This window comes from Nerophis ophidion, linkage group LG08 (assembly GCF_033978795.1).
Source record: "Nerophis ophidion isolate RoL-2023_Sa linkage group LG08, RoL_Noph_v1.0, whole genome shotgun sequence".
NCBI classification, from domain to species: Eukaryota; Metazoa; Chordata; class Actinopteri; order Syngnathiformes; family Syngnathidae; genus Nerophis; species Nerophis ophidion.
Window position 1 is genome coordinate 11,109,962 of NC_084618.1, and position 18,367 is coordinate 11,128,328.

The 18,367-nt window shown below is 34.6% G+C and overlaps 1 protein-coding gene across 1 annotated transcript in view; it reads right to left on the minus strand.

Annotated features, from left to right (window-relative positions):
* Positions 1–18,367, minus strand: part of sdk2b (sidekick cell adhesion molecule 2b) — a 653,132-nt gene that overhangs the window by 129,428 nt on the left and 505,337 nt on the right. Inside the window, 4 exon segments of the mRNA XM_061907681.1 lie at positions 7,830–8,024; positions 8,087–8,170; positions 10,960–11,150; positions 11,220–11,331. Of these exon segments, the coding sequence (XP_061763665.1) occupies positions 7,830–8,024; positions 8,087–8,170; positions 10,960–11,150; positions 11,220–11,331 (582 nt within the window).

Sequence of the window (18,367 nt, forward strand, 5' to 3'; positions counted from 1 at the left end):
CATCCTACAAAACCAACAGGGGTCTTGATGACGCGGAACAGTGACAACAAAATAATTTGACTTTTGACTGTTTTGTATCGCAAAATGAATAGGGTTCTTGTTTTGATACAAAATTTGTATTTTTTTTTTACACCTTTTTTGCATCATACATCCCACACAATCAATAGGGGTCTTGATGCCATAGTAAAATAAAAACAATCATTTGATTTTACTACCTTATTAATACAAAATGAATAGGGTTCTTGTTTTGTTACGAAAAAATTGTTTTTTTTAACCCCTTTTTGTGACAAACATCCTACAAAACCAATAGGGGTCTTGATGACGTGGAACAGTGACAACAAAATAATTTGACTTTTGACTGTTTTGTTAAGCAAAATGAATAGGGTTCTTGTTTTGATACGAAAAAATTGTTTTTTTAGCCCCTTTTTGTGACAAACATCCTACAAAACCAATAGGGGTCTTAATGACGTGGAACAGTGACAACAAAATAATTTGACTTTTGACTGTTTTGTTAAGCAAAATGAATAGGGTTCTTGTTTTGATACGAAAAAATTGTTTTTTTAACCCCTTTTTGCGACAAACATCCTACAAAACCAATAGGGGTCTTGATGACGCGGAACAGTGACAACAAAATAATTTGACTTTTGACTGTTTTGTTAAGCAAAATTAATAGGGTTCTTGTTTTGATACAAAATTTGTATTTTTTTTTTTACACCTTTTTTGCATCATACATCCCACACAATCAATAGGGGTCTTGATGCCATAGTAAAATAAAAACAATCATTTGATTTTACTACCTTATTAATACAAAATGAATAGGGTTCTTGTTTTGATATGGAAAAATTTGTTTTTTTAACCCCTTTTTGCGACAAACATCCTACAAAACCAATAGGGGTCTTAATGATGAGGAACAGTGACAACAAAATCATTTGACTTTTGACTGTTTTGTTAAGCAAAATTAATAGGGTTCTTGTTTTGATACAAAATTTGTATTTTTTTTTTTACACCTTTTTTGCATCATACATCCCACACAATCAATAGGGGTCTTGATGCCATAGTAAAATAAAAACAATCATTTGATTTTACTACCTTATTAATACAAAATGAATAGGGTTCTTGTTTTGATACGAAAAAATTGTTTTTCTTAACCCCTTTTTGTGACAAACATCCTACAAAACCAATAGGGGTCTTGATGACGCGGAACAGTGAGAACAAAATAATTTGACTTTTGACTGTTTTGTTAAGCAAAATGAATAGGGTTCTTGTTTTGATACGAAAAAATTGTTTTTTAACCCGTTTTTGCGACAAACATCCTACAAAACCAATAGGGGTCTTAATGACGCGGAACAGTGACAACAAAATCATTTGACTTTTGACTGTTTTGTTAAGCAAAACCCGCGACCCCGAAAGGGAATAAGCGGTAGGAAATGGATGGATGGATGGAATTGTTTTGATACAAAAAAATTGTTTTTTCAACCCCTTTTTGTGACAAACAGTTTACAAAACCAATAGAGGTCTTGATGACGCGGAACAGTGACAACAAAATCATTTGACTTTTGACTGTTTTGTGAAGCAAAACGAATAGGGTTCTTGTTTTGATATGGAAAAAATTGTTTTTTTAACCCCTTTTTGCGACAAACATCCTACAAAACCAACAGGGGTCTTGATGACGCGGAACAGTGACAACAAAATAATTTGACTTTTGACTGTTTTGTATCGCAAAATGAATAGGGTTCTTGTTTTGATACAAAATTTGTATTTTTTTTTTACACCTTTTTTGCATCATACATCCCACACAATCAATAGGGGTCTTGATGCCATAGTAAAATAAAAACAATCATTTGATTTTACTACCTTATTAATACAAAATGAATAGGGTTCTTGTTTTGTTACGAAAAAATTGTTTTTTTTAACCCCTTTTTGTGACAAACATCCTACAAAACCAATAGGGGTCTTGATGACGTGGAACAGTGACAACAAAATAATTTGACTTTTGACTGTTTTGTTAAGCAAAATGAATAGGGTTCTTGTTTTGATACGAAAAAATTGTTTTTTTAGCCCCTTTTTGTGACAAACATCCTACAAAACCAATAGGGGTCTTAATGATGAGGAACAGTGACAACAAAATCATTTGACTTTTGACTGTTTTGTTAAGCAAAATGAATTGTTTTGATAAGAAAAAAATGTTTTTTTTAACCCCTTTTTGTGACAAACATCCTACAAAACCAACAGGGGTCTTGATGACGTGGAACAGTGACAACAAAATAATTTGACTTTTGACTGTTTTGTTAAGCAAAACGAATAGGGTTCTTGTTTTGATATGGAAAAAATTGTTTTTTTAACCCCTTTTTGCGACAAACATCCTACAAAACCAATAGGGGTCTTGATGACGCGGAACAGTGACAACAAAATAATTTGACTTTTGACTGTTTTGTTAAGCAAAATTAATAGGGTTCTTGTTTTGATACAAAATTTGTATTTTTTTTTTTACACCTTTTTTGCATCATACATCCCACACAATCAATAGGGGTCTTGATGCCATAGTAAAATAAAAACAATCATTTGATTTTACTACCTTATTAATACAAAATGAATAGGGTTCTTGTTTTGATACGAAAAAATTGTTTTTCTTAACCCCTTTTTGTGACAAACATCCTACAAAACCAATAGGGGTCTTGATGACGCGGAACAGTGAGAACAAAATTATTTGACTTTTGACTGTTTTGTTAAGCAAAATGAATAGGGTTCTTGTTTTGATACGAAAAAATTGTTTTTTAACCCGTTTTTGCAACAAACATCCGACAAAACCAATAGGGGTCTTGATGACGTGGAACAGTGACAACAAAATCATTTGACTTTTGACTGTTTTGTTAAGCAAAATGAATAGGGTTCTTGTTTTGATACAAAAAAATTGTTTTTTCAACCCCTTTTTGTGACAAACAGTTTACAAAACCAATAGATGTCTTGATGACGCGGAACAGTGACAACAAAATCATTTGACTTTTGACTGTTTTGTGAAGCAAAACGAATAGGGTTCTTGTTTTGATATGGAAAAAATTGTTTTTTTAACCCCTTTTTGCGACAAACATCCTACAAAACCAATAGGGGTCTTGATGACGCGGAACAGTGACAACAAAATCATTTGACTTTTGACTGTTTTGTTAAGCAAAATGAATAGGGTTCTTGTTTTGATACGAAAAAATTGTTTTTTTAACCCCTTTTTGCGACAAACATCCTACAAAACCAATAGGGGTCTTGATGACGTGGAACAGTGACAACAAAATAATTTGACTTTTGACTGTTTTGTATCGCAAAATTAATAGGGTTCTTGTTTTGATACAAAATTTTTTTTTTTTTTTTTACACCTTTTTTGCATCATACATCCCACACAATCAATAGGGGTCTTGATGCCATAGTAAAATAAAAACAATCATTTGATTTTACTACCTTATTAATACAAAATGAATAGGGTTCTTGTTTTGATATGAAAAATTTGTTTTTTTAACCCCTTTTTGCGACAAACATCCTACAAAACCAATAGGGGTCTTGATGACGCGGAACAGTGACAACAAAATCATTTGACTTTTGACTGTTTTGTTAAGCAAAATGAATAGGGTTCTTTTTTTGATATGAAAAAATTGTTTTTTTAAACCCTTTTTAAGAAACAACATCCTAAAAAACCAATAGGGGTCTTGATGACGTGGAACAGTGACAACAAAATCATTTGACTTTTGACTGTTTTGTTAAGCAAAATGAATAGGGTTCGTGTTTTGATACAAAATTTGTATTTTTTTTTTACACCTTTTTTGCATCAAACATCCTACACAATCAATAGGGGTCTTGATGCCATAGTAAAATAAAAACAATCATTTGATTTTACTACCTTATTACTACAAAATGAATAGGGTTCTTGTTTTGATACGAAAAAATTGTTTTTCTTAACCCGTTTTTGTGACAAACATCCTACAAAACCAATAGAGGTCTTGATGACGTGGAACAGTGACAACAAAATCATTTGACTTTTGACTGTTTTGTTAAGCAAAATGAATTGTTTTGATACGAAAAAATTGTTTTTTTAACCCCTTTTTGTGACAAACAGTTTAAAAAACCAATAGGGGTCTTGATGACGTGGAACAGTGACAACAAAATCATTTGACTTTTGACTGTTTTGTTAAGCAAAATGAATAGGGTTCTTGTTTTGATACGAAAAAATTGTTTTTTTAGCCCCTTTTTGTGACAAACATCCTACAAAACCAATAGGGGTCTTAATGATGAGGAACAGTGGGAACAAAATCATTTGACTTTTGACTGTTTTGTTAAGCAAAATGAATTGTTTTGATATGAAAAAAATGTTTTTTAACCCGTTTTTGTGACAAACATCCTACAAAACCAATAGGGGTCTTGATGACGCGGAACAGTGAGAACAAAATAATTTGACTTTTGACTGTTTTGTTAAGCAAAATGAATAGGGTTCTTGTTTTGATACGAAAAAATTGTTTTTTAACCCGTTTTTGCGACAAACATCCTACAAAACCAATAGTGGTCTTGATGACGTGGAACAGTGACAACAAAATCATTTGACTTGTGGCTGTTTTTTTAAGCAAAATGAATTGTTTTGATACGAAAAATTTGTTTTTTTAACCCCTTTTTGCCACAAACATCCTACAAAACCAATAGAGGTCTTGATGACGTGGAACAGTGACAACAAAATCATTTGACTTTTGACTGTTTTGTTAAGCAAAATGAATTGTTTTGATACGAAAAAATTGTTTTTTTAACCCCTTTTTGTGACAAACAGTTTAAAAAACCAATAGGGGTCTTGATGATGAGGAACAGTGGGAACAAAATCATTTGACTTTTGACTGTTTTGTTAAGCAAAATGAATTGTTTTGATACGAAAAATTTGTTTTTTTAACCCCTTTTTGCCACAAACATCCTACAAAACCAATAGAGGTCTTGATGACGTGGAACAGTGACAACAAAATCATTTGACTTTTGACTGTTTTGTTAAGCAAAATGAATTGTTTTGATATGAAAAAAATGTTTTTTAACCCGTTTTTGTGACAAACATCCTACAAAACCAATAGGGGTCTTGATGACGCGGAACAGTGAGAAAAAAATAATTTGACTTTTGACTGTTTTGTTAAGCAAAATGAATAGGGTTCTTGTTTTGATACGAAAAAATTGTTTTTTTAACCCCTTTTTGCGACAAACATCCTACAAAACCAATAGGGGTCTTGATGACGTGGAACAGTGACAACAAAATCATTTGACTTTTGACTGTTTTGTATCGCAAAATTAATAGGGTTCTTGTTTTGATACAAAATTTGTATTTTTTTTTTTACACCTTTTTTGCATCATACATCCCACACAATCAATAGGGGTCTTGATGCCATAGTAAAATAAAAACAATCATTTGATTTTACTACCTTATTAATACAAAATGAATAGGGTTCTTGTTTTGATACGAAAAAATTGTTTTTTTTAACCCCTTTTTGTGACAAACATCCTACAAAACCAATAGAGGTCTTGATGACGCGGAACAGTGACAACAAAATAATTAGACTTTTGACTGTTTTGTTAAGCAAAATGAATAGGGTTCTTGTTTTGCTACGAAAAATTTGTTTTTTTAACCCCTTTTTGCGACAAACATCCTACAAAACCAATAGGGGTCTTGATGACGTGGAACAGTGACAACAAAATCATTTGACTTTTGACTGTTTTGTTAAGCAAAATGAATAGGGTTCTTGTTTTGATACGAAAAAATTGTTTTTTTAGCCCCTTTTTGTGACAAACATCCTACAAAACCAATAGGGGTCTTAATGATGAGGAACAGTGGGAACAAAATCATTTGACTTTTGACTGTTTTGTTAAGCAAAATGAATTGTTTTGATATGAAAAAAATGTTTTTTAACCCGTTTTTGTGACAAACATCCTACAAAACCAATAGGGGTCTTGATGACGCGGAACAGTGAGAACAAAATAATTTGACTTTTGACTGTTTTGTTAAGCAAAATGAATAGGGTTCTTGTTTTGATACGAAAAAATTGTTTTTTAACCCGTTTTTGCGACAAACATCCTACAAAACCAATAGTGGTCTTGATGACGTGGAACAGTGACAACAAAATCATTTGACTTGTGGCTGTTTTTTTAAGCAAAATGAATTGTTTTGATACGAAAAATTTGTTTTTTTAACCCCTTTTTGCCACAAACATCCTACAAAACCAATAGAGGTCTTGATGACGTGGAACAGTGACAACAAAATCATTTGACTTTTGACTGTTTTGTTAAGCAAAATGAATTGTTTTGATACGAAAAAATTGTTTTTTTAACCCCTTTTTGTGACAAACAGTTTAAAAAACCAATAGGGGTCTTGATGATGAGGAACAGTGGGAACAAAATCATTTGACTTTTGACTGTTTTGTTAAGCAAAATGAATTGTTTTGATACGAAAAATTTGTTTTTTTAACCCCTTTTTGCCACAAACATCCTACAAAACCAATAGAGGTCTTGATGACGTGGAACAGTGACAACAAAATCATTTGACTTTTGACTGTTTTGTTAAGCAAAATGAATTGTTTTGATATGAAAAAAATGTTTTTTAACCCGTTTTTGTGACAAACATCCTACAAAACCAATAGGGGTCTTGATGACGCGGAACAGTGAGAAAAAAATAATTTGACTTTTGACTGTTTTGTTAAGCAAAATGAATAGGGTTCTTGTTTTGATACGAAAAAATTGTTTTTTTAACCCCTTTTTGCGACAAACATCCTACAAAACCAATAGGGGTCTTGATGACGTGGAACAGTGACAACAAAATCATTTGACTTTTGACTGTTTTGTATCGCAAAATTAATAGGGTTCTTGTTTTGATACAAAATTTGTATTTTTTTTTTTACACCTTTTTTGCATCATACATCCCACACAATCAATAGGGGTCTTGATGCCATAGTAAAATAAAAACAATCATTTGATTTTACTACCTTATTAATACAAAATGAATAGGGTTCTTGTTTTGATACGAAAAAATTGTTTTTTTTAACCCCTTTTTGTGACAAACATCCTACAAAACCAATAGAGGTCTTGATGACGCGGAACAGTGACAACAAAATAATTAGACTTTTGACTGTTTTGTTAAGCAAAATGAATAGGGTTCTTGTTTTGCTACGAAAAATTTGTTTTTTTAACCCCTTTTTGCGACAAACATCCTACAAAACCAATAGGGGTCTTGATGACGCGGAACAGTGACAACAAAATAATTAGACTTTTGACTGTTTTGTTAAGCAAAATGAATTGTTTTGATACGAAAAAAAAAAACTTTTAACCCCTTTTTGCGACAAACATCCTACAAAACCAATAGGGGTCTTGATGACGTGGAACAGTGACAACAAAATCATTTGACTTTTGACTGTTTTGTTAAGCAAAATGAATTGAGTTCTTGTTTTGCTACGAAAAATTTGTTTTTTTAACCCCTTTTTGTGACAAACATCCTACAAAACCAATAGGGGTTTTGATGACGCGGAACGGTGACAACAAAATCATTTGACTTTTGACTGTTTTGTTAAGCAAAATGAATAGGATTCTTGTTTTGATATGAATTTTTTTTTTTTAAACCCCTTTTTGCGACAAACATCCTACAAAACCAATAGGGGTCTTGATGACGCGGAAATGTGACAACAAAATCATTTGACTTTTGACTGTTTTGTTAAGCAAAATGAATAGGGTTCTTGTTTTGATACAAAAACGATTGTTGTTTTTTTTAACTCCTTTTTTGCATCACTCATCCTACAAAACCAATAGGGATCTTGATGCCAAGGAAACTGACTCACTGGTGACGGCGAGGTACGTGTTGGTCTGGACTTCGCCCGCTGCGTTCCTGGCGAAGCACTGGAACATTCCGGTGTCGTCGGGCAGGAGTCCGTTGACCTGCAGGCTGCCGCCCGCCAGCACCCGGTACCTGGGCGTCTTCACCGGGTCGATGGGCGTGGCGTCCTTGTACCACACCATGTCCGGCTGCGGCACACCTGCGGAAGGTCGTGAGCGTGAGCGTGAGGGCGCGGTGCGTGGGCGTGTCTGCTGCGCTCACCTCGGGCCTGGCAGGGAATGTCCACCACCTTCTCCATCTCCGCCGTGATGTGCTTCTCCGGTTCTTTGACGAACTGCGGCGGCTCTGCGGGAGACCAGCGTGATGATGATGATGTAATCACAAATCCCGCCGATGTAATCCGCTTCAAATAACAGCCGACGCCCTTAATTGGGCGCCGTGCGTTGACGGAATCTCGCTTCAGGGCCGCGTCACTCGGGGGTTAAAAAAAAAAGAACAAAAAATACTTTGGCATTCTGCCCACGTTTTTGGGAGTCGCCTTCAAAAGGGCGGCGGGAGGACGGCGTTCAAAGGGGAAGTCGGGCGCACCTTTCACTCGCACGCCAACCTTGACGCCATCAAAACCTTCCTGGCATGAAAGGACCCGCCGCCATTAAGCTTGGTCCCGCCTTTCGGCCTGAAGGCCTTCGCGACTTCACTGACGGCACTTTTGTCGGAAACTATCTCTAAAATAGTCGCCCGTCTCGTGTGCTTTTATCCACCTATATTACATCGCCCTTGAGGGGTATCGAAACTGAAAGTTAACTTGACACGGAGTAAAGTACAAACAGCAGAAATACCAGCGCTGAGAGAGACCGAACCGAGCTATCTCAAAGTCAAAGCAGTCTCTGAAACGTCTCGCATGCTTTTGTCCACCTTGGTTTGCTTTATCTTGAAAGGTATCGAAACTGAAAGTTAACTTGACGTGGAGTAAGTCTAAACAATAGAAATACCAGCACTGTGGAAAAATTAACCCTAGCTATCTCAAGATCAAAACAGTCTCCTAAAATGTTGCCCATCTCTTAAGATTTTGGTCCATCTTCGGTTACCGTGCCTTGAAGGGTATCGAAACTGAAAGTTAACTTGACGTGGAGTAAGTACAAACAATAGAAATACAGACTCTGTGAGAAAATGAACCTGAGCTAACTCAAGGTCAAAGCAATCTCTTAAAATGTTGCCCAACTCTTAGGATTTTGTCCATACTCGGTTACCGTGCCTTGAAGGGTATCGAAACTGAAAGTTAACTTGACGTGGAATAAGTCCAAAGAATAGAAATACCGACACTTTGAGAAAATGAACCTAAGCTAACTCAAGGTCAAAGCAGTCTCTTAAAATGTTGCCCATCTTTTAGGATTTTGTCCATCTGTGTCTTGAAGGGTATCGAAACTGAAAGTTAACTTGACATGGAGTAAGTACAAACAATAGAAATACCGACACTGTGAGAAAATGAACCTGAGCTAACTCAAGGTCAAAAGTCTCTTAAAATGTTGCCCATCTTTTAGGATTTTGTCCATCCGTGTCTTGAAAGGTATTGAAACTGAAAGTTAACTTGACGTGGAGTAAGTCCAAACAATAGAAATACCGAAACTGTGAGAAAATGAACCTGAGCTAACTCAAGGTCAAAAGTATCTTAAAATGTTGCCGATCTTTTAGGATTTTGTCCATCCGTGCCTTTGAAGGGTATCGAAACTGAAAGTTAACTTGACGTGGAGTAAGTCCAAACAATAGAAATACCGACATCGTGAGAAAATGAACCTAAGCTAACTCAAGGTCAAAAGTCTCTTAAAATGTTGCCCATCTTTTAGGATTTTGTCCATCTGTGTCTTGAAGGGCATCGAAACTGAAAGTTAACTTGACGTGGATTAAGTCGAAACAACAGAAATACAGACAATTTGAGAAAATGAACCTGAGATAACTCAAGGTCAAAAGTCTCTTAAAATGTTGCCCATCTTTTAGGATTTTGTCCATCCGTGCCTTTGAAGGTTATTGAAACTGAAAGTTAACTTGAAGTGGAGTAAGTCCAAAGAATAGAAATACAGACACTTTGAGAAAATGAACCTGAGCTAACTCAAGGTCAAAAGTCTCTTAAAATGTTGCCCATCTTTTAGGATTTTGTCCATCTGTGCCTTGAAGGGTATCGAAACTGAAAGTTAACTTGACGTGGAGTAAGTACAAAGAATAGAAATACAGACTCTGTGAGGAAATGAACCTGAACTAACTCAAGGTCAAAAGTCTCTTAAACCGTTGCCCATCTTTTAGGATTTTGTCCACCGGTGCCTTGAAGGGTATCGAAACTGAAAGTTAACTTGACGTGGAGTAAGTCCAAAGAATAGAAATACTGACACTTTGAGAAAATTAACCTGAGCTAACTCAAGGTTAAATGTCTCTTAAAATGTTGCCCAACTTTTAGGATTTTGTCCATTCGTGTGTTGAAGGGTATCGAAACTGAAAGTTAACTTGACGTGGAGTAAGTCCAAACAATAGAAATACCGACACTTTGAGAAAATGAACCTGAGCTAACTCAAGGTCAAAGCAGTCTCTTAAAATGTTGCCCATCTTTTAGGATTTTGTCCATCCGTGCCTTTGAAGGGTATCGAAACTGAAAGTTAACTTGACGTGGAGTAAGTACAAACAATAGAAATACCGACACTTTTAGAAAATGAACCTGAGCTAACTCAAGGTCAAAGCAGTCTCTTGAAATGTTGCCCATCTTTTAGGATTTTGTCCATCCGTGCCTTTGAAGGGTATCGAAACTGAAAGTTAACTTGAAGTGGAGTAAGTCCAAAGTATGAAAATACAGACTCTCTGAGAAAATTAACCAGAGCTATCTCAAGGTCAAAGCAGTCTTTTAAAATGTTGCCCATCTTTTAGGATTTTGTCCATCCGTGCCTTTGAAGGGTATCGAAACTGAAAGTTAACTTGCCGTGGAGTAAGTACAAAGAGTAGTGTGAGAGAATGAACGGAGCCCAGACCAACAGAGGGAGTGTAACCTGAGAAAATTGGCCATCACATTTCTTCCACTGACGTAGCAGGAAGGGGCTGGGCATACTTTCTGGCGGGCGCACAATATTGGTTTTGAGGGAGGCGGGGCTTACCGAGGACGTGCAGATAAGCGCCGGCGCTGACCGCCGGCACGCTGCTGCTGCGGAGGACGGCCTCGCACTCGTAGTAGCCGGCGTCGGCCACCAGGGGGCTGAGGACGGTCAGGCGGCGGTTGAAGTCGCTCAGGCCGCCGCCCACCAGCACGCCGTTCCTTCGCCAGCTGATGCTCAGCTTGATGAGGGGCCTGCGGGGGGGAGAAACCAGACGTGTGTTCTCCTCGCCGTCCCGGCTTCCTGTCGCCGTCTTTGCTTACCTGGCGTTGGCCACGCACTCCAAGGTGACCTCCGACGTGCCCGTCACCACGCTGGTGTTCCTGGGCGCCACGATGATGGTGGGCGCGATGGGGTCCGCCGGCCCGCCCACGTCTGCACGGGGGACACACGGGCGCACGTTTAGACCGCGTGTCATCAGATGTCTCGGGGAGGCGGAGAATAGCGCCCGAGCGAAACAAAGACGGCGGGGTGAGCGCTCGGTCAAGCGCACACGCTTGTGTCGCTGTGAGCGTGCACGTGTGTGCGTGTGAGCGTGCACGTGTCGGGGGAAGGTGTCATGTCAGCCATCCGTCACCGCCATCCAGCCCCCGAGAGCGTGACGTGTCAACGCGACTTCAGCGGCTGTCACGTCTCCTCGCCACGCCGCTCGGTGAGCTGCCTTAAAATCGACAGGGTTCTTGACGGGTTCGCCGCCTTGACCTTTAAACACGGCGGCGAGAGTTTGCTCAAAACAAATAGTCGTCTTGCTGTGACTGAATCAACATGGCCGACTGTCAAAGCGTCACTTAGGCAACAATGGTTAGCATTTTTTTACTGCACATTAACCTATTTATATTCAAAATAAATAGTTGTCTTTTTACTGCACATTAACCTATCTACATTCAAAATAAATAGTTGTCTTTTTTATTACACATTTACTGTACCTATCTACATTCAAAACTAATAGGTGATTTATTTACTACACAACCTATTAACATTCAAAATAAATAGGTGTATTTTTAACTACACAACCTATCAACATTCAAAATAAATAGGTGTCTTTTTATTACACATTTACTGTACCTATCTACATTCAAAATAAATAGGTGTCTTTTTTACTACACAACCTATACATATTTAAAATAAATAGGTGTATTTTTAACTACACAACCTATCAACATTCAAAATAAATAGGTGTCTTTTTATTACATATTTACTGTACCTATCTACATTCAAAACTAATAGGTGACTTATTTACTACACAACCTATCAACATTCAAAATAAAAAAGGTGTCTTTTTTACTACACATTTACTGTACCTATCTACATTTAAAATAAATAGGTGTCTTTTTTGCTACACAACCTATTTATATTTAAAATAAATAAGTGTATTTTTAACTACACAACCTATCTACATTCAAAATAAATAGGTGTCTTTTTACTCCACATTAACATATCTACATTCAAAATAAATAGGTGTCTCTTTTATTACACATTTACTGTACCTATCTACATTCAAAATAAATAGGTGTCTTTTTTACTACACAACCTATATATATTTAAAATAAATAAGTGTATTTTTAACTACACAACCTCTTTATATTCATAATAAATAGGTGTATTTTTAACTACACAACCTATCAACATTCAAAATAAATAGGTGTCTTTTTTACTACACATTTCTTGTACCTATCTACATTCAAAACTAATAGGTGACTTATTTACTACACAACCTATCAACACTCAAAATAAATAGATGTCTTTTTTATTACACATTTACTGTACATATCTACATTCAAAATAAATAGGTGTCTTTTTTACTACACAACCTATCAACATTCAAAATAAATAGGTGTTTTTTTTACTACACATTTACTGTACCTATCTATATTCGAATCTAATAGGTGACTTATTTACTACACAACCTATCTACATTTAAAATAAATAGGTGTATTTTTAACTACACAAACTATTTATATTTATAATAAATAGGTGTATTTTTAACTACACAATCTATCAACATTCAAAAAAATAGGTGTCTTTTTTCTACACATTTACTGTACATATCTGCATTCAAAATAAATAGGTGTCTTTTTTACTACACAACCTATATATATTTATAGTAAATAGTTTTTCTTTATTACACAACCTATCAACATTCAAAATAAATAGGTGTCTTTTTTACTACACAACCTCTATATTTTCAAAATAAATAGGTGTATTTTTAACTACACAACCTATCCACATTCAAAATAAATAGGTGTCTTTTTACTCCACAATAACTTATCAACATTCAAAATAAATAGGTGTCTTATTTACTACACAACCTATCAACATTCAAAATAAAAAGGTATTTTTACTACACATTTACTGTACCTATCTACATTCAAAGTAAATAGGTGTCTTTTTTACTACACAACCTATATATATTTAAAATAAATAGGTGTATTTTTAACTACACAACCTATCTACATTCAAAATAAATAGGTGTCTTTTTTACTCCACATTAACTTATCCACATTCAAAATAAATAGGTGTCTTTTTACTCCACATTAACTTATCTACATTCAAAATAAATAGGTGTCTTTTTTATTACACATTTACTGTACCTATCTACATTCAAAACTAATAGGTGATTTATTTACTACACAACCTATCAACATTCAAAATAAATAGGTGTCTTATTTATTACACAACCTATCAACATTCAAAATAAATAGGTGTCTTTTTTACTACACAACCTCTATATTTTCAAAATAAATAGGTGTATTTTTAACTACACAACTTATCTACATTCAAAATAAATAGGTGTCTTTTTACTCCACATTTACTGTACCTATCTACATTCAAAATAAATAGGTGTCTTATTTACTACACATTTACTGTACCTATCTACATTCAAAACTAATAGGTGACTTATTTACTACACAACCCATCAACATTCAAAATAAAAAGGTCTTTTTTACGACACATTTACTGTACCTATCAACATTCAAAATAAATAGGTGTCTTCTTTACTACACAACCTATATATATTTATAGTAAATAGTTTTGGTTTTTTTACTACACAACCTATCAACATTCAAAATAAATAGGTGTCTTTTTACCCCACATTAACCTTTTTACATTCATAATAAATAGGTGTTTTTTCGCTACACATTATCCTATCAACATTCAAAATAAATAGGTGTCTTTTTTACTACACATTTACTGTCTAGAATTATTGTATCATGTATATCATTAAATACATTATACAGATTTATTGTATCGTGTATAAAAAGAAAATTGCTGAAAACCAACAGAATGCTAGTATCATGTACAGAAGATTGCTCAAAATCAGAAGACGTTTTGTTTTGACGTACAGAAAGAAAATCGCTGAACATCAACAGAATTCTTGTATCATGTACAGAAAGAAAACTGCTCAAAATCATACGAATTTTTGTTTTGACATACAGAAATAAAATTGCTGAAAATCAACAGAAATCTTGTATCATGTACAAAAAGAAAATTGCTCAAAACTATTAGATGTTTTGTTTTGACGTACAAAAAGAAAATTGCTGAAAATCAACAGAATTATTGTATCATGTACAGAAAGAAAATTGCTCAAAATCATAAGACGTTTTGTTTTGACGTACAGAAAGAAAATTGCTGAAAATCAACAGAATTATTGTATCATGTACAGAAAGAAAACTGCTCAAAATCATAAGACTTTTTGTTTTGATATACAGAAAGAAAATTGCTGAAAATCAACAGAAATGTTGTACCATGTAGAGAAAGAAAATTGCTCAAAACCATAAGACGTTTTGTTTTGACGTACTGAAAGAAAATTGCTCCAAATCAACAGAAATCTTGTATCATGTACAGAAAGAAAATTGCTGAAAATCATTAGACTTTTTGTTTTGACATACAGAAAGAAAATTGCTGAAAATCAACAGAATTATTGTATCATATACAGAAAGAAAATTGCTGAAAATCATTAGACTTTTTGTTTTGACATACAGAAAGAAAATTGCTGAAAATCCACAGAATTATTGTATCACGTACAGAAAGAAAATTGTTCAAAATCATAAGACGTTTTGTTTTGACGTACAGACAGAAAATTGCTTAAAATCAACAGAAATCTTGTATCATGTACAGAAAGAAAATTGCTGAAAATCATTTGACTTTTTGTTTTGACATACAGAAAGAAAATTGCTGAAAATCAACAGAAATCTTGTATCATGTACAGAAAGAAAACTGCTCAAAATCATAAGATGTTTTGTTTTGACGTACAGAAAGAAAATTGCTCAAAATCAACAGAAATCTTGTATCATGTACAGAAAGAAAATTGCTGAAAATCATTAGACTTTTTGTTTTGACATACAGAAAGAAAATTGCTGAAAATCAACAGAATTATTGTATCATGTACAGAAAGAAAATTGTTCAAAATCATAAGACGTTTTGTTTTGACGTACAGAAAGAAAATTGCTCAAAATCAACAAAATTATTGTATCATGTACAGAATGAAAATTGCTGAAAATCATTAGACTTTTTGTTTAGACATACAGAAAGAAAATTGCTGAAAATCAACAGAATTATTGTATCATGTACATAAAGAAAATTGCTCAAAATCATATGAAGTTTTGTTTTGACGTACAGAAAGAGAATTGCTGAAAAGCAACAGAATTCTTATATCATGTGCAGAAAGAAAATTGCTGAAAATCAACAGGATTCTAGTATCATGTACAGAAAGACAAGTTCTCAAAATCCACAGAATTCTTGCCCAGACGTGCGGTCAAACAGCCATATTGCCGTGTTGTGTCGTCTATTTTGCAGGAAACAAGTTAGCTTGTTGTAAACATTTCAAAATAAAATTCATAATGAACTTCCTGTTTGAGGACAGGAAGTACAAGAGAACCGACATACGCCATAAGAACGACATGTTCACGCCGTCCTCCCCGACGTCTGATTGGCCCACACCCACCGACGCCCCGCCCACTCCTGAGTGGCGCTCATGAAGAAATGTTTGGCAGGAGACGAGAGCGTCTGCCTCGCCGCTTCCTGTTTGCGAGCGGAGGCAACGTGGGAATAGCGGCGGAAGTGGAGCGTCAGAAGCTTCCAGATTCTTCCTCTTAAAGTCCAAGGCGGGTACAGAGTGAGACCTCCTTAGCGAATAAAACATATACGTGAACTACAAGTCAACTCTTCAAATCTTTGATCCCATTATTGAAGGCATTCAAAATCAATAGGGTTCCTAGTTTCGATTACGATTCAATTCAGAATCGATGTTGGATTCAGACCGATTCCTGCAACATACTACTTTGTATTCCAGGTACAATAAAACTTTTGCAAGCTAAAGATTAAAAAAACAAATGACCTAAAATCAACAGATTTCTTGTTTTTACATTAAAAAAGAATATTGCTAAAAATTGACAGACACAGAAAACATGTTCAAACTCAACAGAACTCTTGTTTCATGTACAAAAAGAAAGTAGCTCAATAGCAAGACACGTCTTGCTTCGACATAAAGAAAACAAATTGCTCAAAATCAAAATAATTCTCGCTGAAAGAAAATTGCTCTAAATCAACAGACTTCCCGTTTGCATGCACTGAGAGAAAACTGCTTAAAATCCACAAAATTCCTGTCTCGTGTACAGAAAAAAAATTGCTCAAAATTTACAGACTTTTTGCTTTGACATTAAAAACAAATAATCTAAAATCAACAGCTTTCTTGTTTTTACATTGAAAAAGTAGCTCAAAATCAAAAATTCTTGCTTTGACATAAAGAAAACAAATTGCTCAAAATCAAAAGACTTCTCGCTGAAAGATATTTGTTCAAAATCAACAGACTTCTCGTTTGCATGCACAGACGGAAAACTGCTCAAAATCTACAGACTTTTTGCTTTGACATAAACAAATTACGCAAAATAAACAGATTTCTTGTTTTTCCGTTAAAGTTGAAAATCGTTTAAAATTGACAGACTTCTTGTTTTCATGCACAGAAAACATGTTCAAACTCAACAGCATTCTTGTTTCATGTACAAAAAGAAAATAGCTCAAAATCAAGACACGTCTTGCTTTGACATGAAGATAAGAAATTGCTCAAAATCAAAAGAATTCTCGCTGAAAGAAAATTGCTCAAAATCAACAGACTTCTCGTTTGCATGCACTGATAGAAAACTGCTCAAAAACCACCGAATTCTTGTCTCATGTACAGAAAGAAAAAAGCTGAAACTCTAGACTTTTTACTTCGACATTAAAACCAAATAAGCTAAAATCAACAGATTTCTTGTTTTTATATTGGGAAAAAAAGCTCAAAATCAAGACTTCTTGCTTCGACATAAAGAAAACAAATTGCTTAAAATTAAAAGACTTCTCGCTGAAATAAATTTGTTCAAAATCAACAGACTTCTCGTTTGCATGCACAGACAGAAATCTGCCAAAAATCTACAGACTTCTTGCTTTGATATTAACAAATTACTCAACAGATTTCTTGTTTTTCCATTAAAGTTGAAAATTGTTTAAAATTGACAGACTTCTTGTTTTCATGCACAGAAAACATGTTCAAACTCAACAGCATTCTTGTTTCATGTACAAAAAGAAAATAGCTCAAAATCAAGACACTTCTTGCTTCGGAATAGAGAGAACAAATTGCTCAAAATCAAAATTCTTCTCGCTGAAAAAAATTTGCTCAAAATCAACATGCTTCTCATTTGCATGCACGGACAGAAAACTGCTCAAAATCTACAGACTTCTTGCTTTGACATAAAACACAAATTACCTAAAATCAACAGATGTCTTGTTTGTCCATTAAAATCTTTTTTTTAATTGAAAGACTTCTCGTTTTCATGCACAAAAAGTAAAACATGTTCAAACTCAACAGAATTCTTGCTCCATGTACAGAAAGAAAACAGCTTAAAATCAAGACAGTTCTTGCTTCGACAAAAAGAAAAATGCTCAAAATCAAGACTTCTCACTGACTTCTCGTTTGCATGCACAGAAAGAAAGCTGCTTAAAATCCACAGAATTGTTGTTTCATGTACAAAAAGAAAATAAGTCAAAATCTACGAATTTCTTGCTTCAACATTAAAAAAGAAATGACTCAAAATCAACAGACTTCTCGCTTTGACATTTAAAAAAGTTGCTCAAAATCAACGGGCTTCTTCTTGTTTTGACAAACAGAAAGAGAATTGCTCAAAATCAACATAATTCTCATTTTTCATGCACAAAAATAAAACTGCACAAAATCCACATAATTCTTGTTTCAGAAAGAAAATAGGTAAAAATCTACAGATGTTTTGCTTTGACGTGAAAAAAACTAATTACCCAGAATCAACAGATTACTTGTTTTTACATTGAAAAATAAAATTGCTCAAAATTAACACACTTCTCGTTTGAATGCTCACAAGAAAAAAATGCTTAGTTCTTGTTTCATGTATTGATAGAATAT